Source organism: Rhincodon typus, chromosome 16 (genome assembly GCF_021869965.1).
Source record: "Rhincodon typus isolate 14 chromosome 16, sRhiTyp1.1, whole genome shotgun sequence".
In the NCBI taxonomy this organism is placed as follows: domain Eukaryota; kingdom Metazoa; phylum Chordata; class Chondrichthyes; order Orectolobiformes; family Rhincodontidae; genus Rhincodon; species Rhincodon typus.
In genome coordinates this window covers 423,070-430,885 of record NC_063347.1, presented here as the reverse complement: position 1 = coordinate 430,885, position 7,816 = coordinate 423,070, and the positions used below count along the sequence as shown (strand labels likewise).

General features: G+C 43.1%; 1 protein-coding gene across 1 annotated transcript in view; it reads right to left on the bottom strand.

The window, feature by feature from the left end:
- Window positions 1-6,852, bottom strand: part of LOC109926425 (inosine-5'-monophosphate dehydrogenase 2-like) — a 37,694-nt gene extending 30,842 nt beyond the window's left edge. Inside the window, exons 1-2 of the mRNA XM_048606650.1 lie at window positions 6,722-6,852; window positions 2,953-3,027 (exon numbers count right to left, since the gene is read on the bottom strand). Of these exons, the coding sequence (XP_048462607.1) occupies window positions 2,953-3,027; window positions 6,722-6,852 (206 nt within the window). The remainder of the gene's footprint in view (window positions 1-2,952; window positions 3,028-6,721) is intronic.
- Window positions 6,853-7,816: the final 964 nt, after the last annotated feature.

Sequence of the window (7,816 nt, the reverse complement as noted above, 5' to 3'; positions counted from 1 at the left end):
GGACCAAGCACAGGCAGGTGGGACTGGTTTAGTTTGTGATAATGGTCACTATGGACTGACTGGACTGAAAGATCTGTTTCTGTGCTGTATGAGACCACATTGTGAGCAGCAAATACAGTAGGCTAGATTGAATGAATTGCAGGTAAAGCATGGCTTCACCTGGAAGACGTGTTTGGATCCCAGTCAGAAGGATCGCAAGCTGAGGTGATCAAGTGAACCATCAGTGCATTTCTCTATCAGTGGCATAGGCCAGTCATGAAAGTTCAGTTGAAGATCAGGATCAGGCATAAGCTCCAGCCCTACTGACTTTCTCTCTGCTTGTTTCAGACATAATCCTGTTTATTGGCACTTTGATAAGCTGAATGGTCTGCCTTTCTCCCTGTCCTCGTGTATTGTTGCTTAAGCTTTCTCCATAACTTTTGACAAATTCCTTTTGCAAAATGTCTATCCATATGTAGAACTCTTAAAAGGAGACGAATAACCAGATGTTCTGAGCCCTAACACCCAGTTGCTGGTTTAGTTGAGAAGCCCGATTTGCCTTGCCACCGACCCTGTTTCACCTTGCACACCTTGAACACCCATTGCTATTGAAACTAGCGTACTCCATGATCTTCAATCCAGGCCTTGCTATCTACAAAATACACCTGCAGTTTAAAAACATGACCCTGTGCTTTGGTTTACATGGAACAAAAAATTGGTCAAAAGAATATGATTAATATTTACACTAGGTATGGTTGTCCCACACCCAACAGCACAGTTGCAATTCATAAAGAACCCAAGCCTACTGCTGAAAAGTAGCATATAATTGTGAACAGACAGATGAACATTGGTGAAACTGAATTCTACATTTAATCGTTTGACCTACACTACCTAGCAATCATTGACCCAGAGAAGCAGCTCAAACAAGCCACTGTTACAAGAGTTTAAATTGAATGCACAAACAAACCAGTCCCATTTTATTATCAAACCATTGTGATTAATCAATTAAAGAAAAAAAATTTATGATTGAACGGGAAATCTTAAAGTTAGACGTGAAATCCTCGCCTCTATGACATCAAACATTAGTGCCTACATGTAGGAGAAATAGGCCATTCAGCCCATTGAATCTGTTCCCCATCCAACAAAATCATGGTTGATATGATAATCCGTAACTTCACATTCCTATCTTATCAGTATAAGCCTCGATTCCATTACTGATTAAACGCCTGCCTACCTCAGGTCTTGAATAATATTAATGACTGAGCCTCAACAGTCCTCTATGGTGAAAGAATTTCACAGATTCACGACTGTCTCAAAAGAAGAAATACCTCCTAATCTCTGTCCTAAATGAGTGACCCCTTACTCTAAGATTATGCCCTCAGATTCCAGACTCTCCCAGAAGTGGAAAGTAGCTTGGAGCTGGGGATAGCAATCTGCAAGGATTTAGTGGGAGGTGGGGGCAGGGGAGTGAATGGCTTTTTATAAAAAAGAGTGGACACTACATTGGAAGGACAAGCAGGCAATACCTGGTGGGAGGAAGCCATTAACTATATAATTAACAGAGAGGCTAGGAGGGTAGTTGGGTAGTCAGTTGTTCAGAGGAAATAGGTTCGAGGCAGTAGGATCTTGGTCCTCCTGAACAAAAGAAGCTCAGACGTCGTGAAAGAATCCAAGATAGAAACTAGAGAAAGATAAGATATCAAAGCTAGGGAAAAGATTGACACAATGATATTCACCACGGAGACGGATGTAGATGATGGCAAAATTGAGAATAGAATATAGAATATCCTTTATTTTCACTTGTACTCCAGTACAGAAGTACAATGAAAAGTTTTTACAATGGCTGCCTTTTAATAAGAACTAGGAGCAGGAGTAGGCCGTCCGGCCCTTCGAGCCTGCTCCGCCATTCACTAAGATCATGGCTGATCTTTTCGTGGACTCAGATCCACTTACCCGCGTTCTCATCGTATCCCTGAATTCCTTTATTGTTCAAAAAAGTATCTACCTTATCTTTAAAAACGTTTACTGAAGTAGCGTCAACTACTTCACTGGGCAAGGAATTCCATAGATTAACGACCCTCTGGGTGAAGAAGTTCTTTTCAAATCAGTCCTAAATCTGCTCCCTCTAATCTTGAGGCTATGCCCTCTTGTCCTAGCTTCACCTGCCAGTGGAAACATCCTCTCTACTTCTATCTTATCTATTCCCTTCATAATTTTATATGTTTCTATTAAGATCCCCCCTCAATCTTCTGAACTCCAATGAATATAATCCCAATCTACTCAGTCTCTCCTCATAAGCCAACCCCCTCAACTCCGGAATCAACCTAGCGAACCTCCTTTGCACCTCCTCCAGTGCCAGTACATCCTTTCTCAAGTAAGGAGACCAAAACTGCACACAGTACTCCAGGTGTGGCCTCACCAGCACCTTGTATAGCTGCAATATAACCTCTCAGCTTTTAATCTCAATCCCTTTAGCAATGAAGGACAAAATTCCATTTGCCTTCCTAATTACTTGTTGTACCTGCAGACCTACCTTCTGTGATTCATGCACAAGGACACCCAGGTCCCTCTGCATAGCAGCATGCTGCAACTTTTTACCATTCAAGTAATAATCTTTTCACTATTACTCCTACCAAAATGTATGACTTCACATTTATTTACATTGTATTCCATCTGCCAGACCTTTGCCCACTCACTCAATGTATCTATGCTCCTCTGCAAAGTTTTACAGTCCTCTGCACACTTTGCTCTGCCACTCATCTTAGTGTCATCTGCAATGCCATCTTAGAGTAACAAATATAATATTGTTACACAAGGGAATTGAAAGGTAAGGATATACATTACAGTCTGGTAAGAGTACTGAACAGCAGCAGGTCAGCACGAGGTGCCAGGCCCAAGTCCAACAACCGTCCTGCATTGCTCCAGCCTCCAGTGCGCTCCTTATCGGCATTAACAAGGTAACTCGCACTTTACCGGGATCCACTTCCCTCATGCAGCTCCGGGACTTGGGATTCCCCGCGATGCTCCAGGGCTCGCAGCCCACACTGTCTTCTGGGGCTCACAGCCTACACACTGTACTGGCTTGTACCCTGCACGACCCCAGTTTGTGTGTTCTGGCTTGTTCCTCAGGATTGCACTCCAGGACTCGCTGCTGGCGCTGAAGGGAGATGAGGGAAGGTTAAGAAGAGAGGAAAAAAAAAGAAAAAATAACAGGCAGAGCAAAGGAGCTCTGGCAGGAGTGTCCTACTCTGCCACCATCTTGCTTTAGTTTAGGGCATGTCAATATTAAGGTGGTGTTGGGGGTCTTGAAAAACTTTAAGGTGATAAACCCTAGGATACTGAAGGAAAAGTGGTGATTGCTAGGGCCTTAAGAGAGATCTTTGTATTCTCTTCAACTACAGGTGAGGTCCCAGAAGACAGGACACCAGCCCATGTTGTTTAAGAAGGGAATACAGGGATAATCTAGAAAATTAAAGCCAGTAAGCCTTACATTAGTAGTAGGGGAATTATTGGAGAAGATTCTTAGGGTCAGGATTTACTCGCATTTGGAAAAGAATGGACACATCAGGGATAGTCAACATGGCTTAGCGCAGGGGTGGTCTCTCAAAAACATGATTGAATTTTTTGAGGAACTGACAAAGATGATTGATGAGCACAAGGCATTGGATGTTGTCGACATGCCCTTTCCTAAAGCATTTGACAAGATCCCTCACGGCGGGCTGGTCCAGAAGGTTGGAATTGGTAATTTAGATAATTGGTTTGGTCATAGAAGGTAGTTGTGGAGCTGTGTTTTTTTTTCACTGGAGGGCTGTGACCAGTGGTGTTCTGCAAGGATCAATGCTGGGATGTCTGTTGTTTGTTTTTTATATATTTTATTAGCAACTTGGATGAAAATATCAGTGGCCTGAATAGTAAGTTTGCAGATGACATGAAAATTGGAGGAGTTTTGAATAGTGAGGAAGGTTGCCTAAGGATACATCAGGATATAGATCAGTTGGAAAGTTGGGTGGAAAAATTGCAGTTGGAGGTTAATCCAGGCAAGTATGAGGTGGTGCATTTTAGGAGGTCAAATGCAAGAGGAAAGTATACAATAAATGGCAGAACCCTTAGAAGCATTGAAATAGAGGGATCTCAGGATCTCCTCAGTCCCCTGAAAGTGGCAACACAACTGGATAAGGTGGTAGAGAAGGCATACAGCATGCTTAACTTCATCAGTCAGGGGACTGAGTATAAAAGTTGACAAGTCATGATGAAGGGTCTAGGCCCGTAACGTCAGCCTTTCTGCTCCTATGATGCTGCTTGGCCTGCTGTGTTCATCCAGCCCTGCACCTTGTTGTCTCGGATTCTCCAGCATCTGCAGTTCCTACTATCACTAAGTCATGTTATATTTGCATTTTTAATTCATTCACAGCTTGAAGGCATTGCTGGCTAGGGCAGCATTTATTGTCCATCCCTAATTGTCCAGAAGGCTGTTAAGAGTCTATCACGTTATAAAACTTTAGTTAAGCCACATTTGGAGTATTGTGTGCAGTTCTGCCCCATGCTATATGATGGATGTGGAGACTTTAGAAGGGTTTACCAGGATGTTGCCTGGATTGGAGTGAAGCACCTATAAAGGAGAGATTGGACAAACTTAGTTTGTTTTCGCGAGAGCGTTGGAGGCTGAAGGGTGACCTGATAGAAGCATACAAAATTATGAGAAACATGACTAACGTGGATAGTCTGTGTCTTTTCCCTCAGGTGGAAAAGTCAAATACTAATGGCACATGTTAAGTTGAGAGGAGGAAAGTTTAAAGGAGATATGAGAGGCAACTTGGTTTCCCCAGAGGGTGATAGGTGCCTGGAACGCACTACTAGTGGAGGTGGTAGAAGCAGCTACAATAGCAATGTTAAGAGGCATTTAGAGAGGCATATGAACAGGCAAGGAATAGAGAAATACAGACCATGTGCAGGCAGATAGCATTAGATTAGAATGACATCATGGTTGGTGCAGAAACAGTGGGGTGAAGGGGGTGTTCAAAGAACAATACAGCACAGGAACTGGCTCTCCAAGCCTGCGCCAACATATTTTGCCCTTCCATACTGAAACTGTCTTCACTTACAGGATCCATATCCCTCTATTCCCTTCCTATTCATGTATTCGTCCAGGTGCTTCTTGAATGTTGCTATTGTGTCTGCTTCCACCACCTCCTCTGGCAGCATGTTCCAGGCACTCACCACCCTTTGTGTGAAAATCATGCCTTGCACATCTCTTTTAAACTTCCACCCCCCCTCCCTTGCACTTTGAACCCATGTCTCCTAGTAATTGACCCTTCAATCCTAGAAAAAAAGCCTCTTACTTTCTACTTTATCCATGCCATTCACAATCTTATAAATTTCTACCAGGTCACCCCTCAACCTCCTGTGTTCCAATAAAAACAAACCCAGTCTATCCAACTTTTCGTCATAGCTAAAATCATCCGTAGCAGGCAACATCTGGTAAACTGTTTCTGTACCCTCTCCAAAGCATCCACACCCTTCTGGTAGTGTGGTGACCAGAACTGTACACAATATTCTAACTAGAGTTAAGAGAAGCTGCTGCATAACTTGTCTATCTTTATACTCAATACCCTTTCCAATGAAGGCAAGCATGCCACAGGCCTTTTTTACAACCTTATCTACCTGCGCTGCCACCTTCAAATGATCCTTCGACCTGCACACCCAGATCCCTCTGCATATCAATACTCCTAAGGGTTCTGCCATTCAGTGTATAATTTCCACCTGTACTTGACCTTCCAAAATGCATCACCTTTGTCTGGATTAAACTCCATCTGCCATTTTTCTGCCCATGCCTCCAACTGATCTATATCCTGCTGTATCCTCTGACAATCCTCCTCACTACCCACTATTCCACCAATCTTTGTATCATTTGCAAACGTACCAATGAGACCAGCTGTTGTCCTCCAAATCATTTACATAGATCACGAACAGCAGTAGTCACAGAACTGATCCCTGTGGAACACCACTAGTCACAACCCTCCATTCTGAAAAGCATCCTTCCACTACCCACTGTCTCCTATGATTAATCCAGGTTGGTATCCATCTTGCTAGCCTACCTAATACCATGTGACTTCACCTTTTGTACCAGTCTGCCATGAGGGACCTTGACAAAGGCTTTACTGAAGTCCATGTAGACAACATCAACTGCTTTTCCCTCACTCATCTTTCTCACCTCCTGAAAAAACTCGATCAAGTTACTGAGGCACTACCTTCTCTCACAAAACCATGCTGTTTATCACTAATCAGTCCATTTGCTTCTAAATGCATATAAGATCTTGTCCCTGCGAATCTTTTCCAATAATTTCCCTACCACTGATGTGAGGCTCACAGGCCTGTAATTTCCTGGATTATCCATTACCCTTTTTAAAACAATGTGACAACATTGGCTATTCTCCAATCCTCTTGGACCTCACTTGTGGCCAAGAGGACACAAAGATGTCTGTCAATGTTTCTGTGCTGTACTGTTCTATGATCTAAAGCTGAACATTACTGAAGTTAACGGCATCCAAAGAAGTTCATAATATGGAGTTGGAGCAGGAGAATGGGACTAACTGAATTGCTTTACCGAGAGTCAACATAGCACTCCAGTACAGTAAAGCGTGATGATTCTCAATGGGAGGAGTGCAACTCACCTGACTCTCCAAAGCCTGTCCAGCATCTAGAAAGCACAAATCAGGAGTGTGATGGAGTAATCTCCATTTACCTGGATGGATGCAGGTCCAACATTTGAAGTTCAATAACATCCAGGTTAAAAGAGTCTACTTGACTGGCACCCCATCCGTAACCTTCAGTATGCACGCTGTCCACCAACACACAGAGAGCAGTGAATACCATCTCTGTGAGACGCACTGCAATAAGTCATCAAGACCTAGGCCAGCGCAGCAGAATCATGTGAACACTATCAGCTGCAAGGCCCTCTCCAAGCCACACACTGTACTGACCTGAAATTATAATCATTCCAATTTCACTGCTGTTGAGTCAAAATCGTGCAATGCCCGAACACTACTACTGATGCAAATACCACGTGAACTACAACAATTCCAAAAGGCAGTTTATCACTACCTTCTCCCACAGTGATTGGGGTAGGTAATAAATGCTGGCCTTGCTCACATGCCAAGAACAAATAAAAAGGGCAAAGTACCTGAAAGAGGAAAAATTAAATATTTCCAAGTTTACTGATGACAAAAATTGGGTGAGAGTAAAAGTGGTGAGGAGCATGTAAAAAGGCTTCAAGCCAATTTAAACAAGTTGAATGAGTGGCAAATGCATGGCAGATGCAGTATAAAGTAGATAATCATGAAGTTTCCACTTTGGTAGGTGAGTACTTAAACTGTGTTAAATTGGGAAAGGTTGATGGACAAAGGGACCTGGATGTCCTTGTACCCAGTCTTCAAAGTGACCATTGTGCAAGTGTGTAGCACCCAGAAGTGTACACAATACTCAGCTGAGGTCCAACCAGTGACTTGTACAAGGTCAGTATAACTTTTCCTGTTCTTGTACTCTTTGGCCCCATTAATGAAGGCTAGAATACTGTATACTTCATTAACCGCTCTCGCTACTGGTCCCACCATCTTTAATGACATATGCAAATATACAGCCAGGTTCTCCATGCTCCTGCACTTCCTTAATAGGCAGAGCTGCAGTTCAAGTGAGACCTGAGACTATTTAAAGGGTAGTGCCAGAGGACACTGCTGAAAGTATGTCCATGGAAATAAAGATTGAAAGAGCATGCAAAAATCAATTGCTGACAGAATGTGGCGTGGCATGTTACAAGACTTCGAGAAGCACTGGAAATATG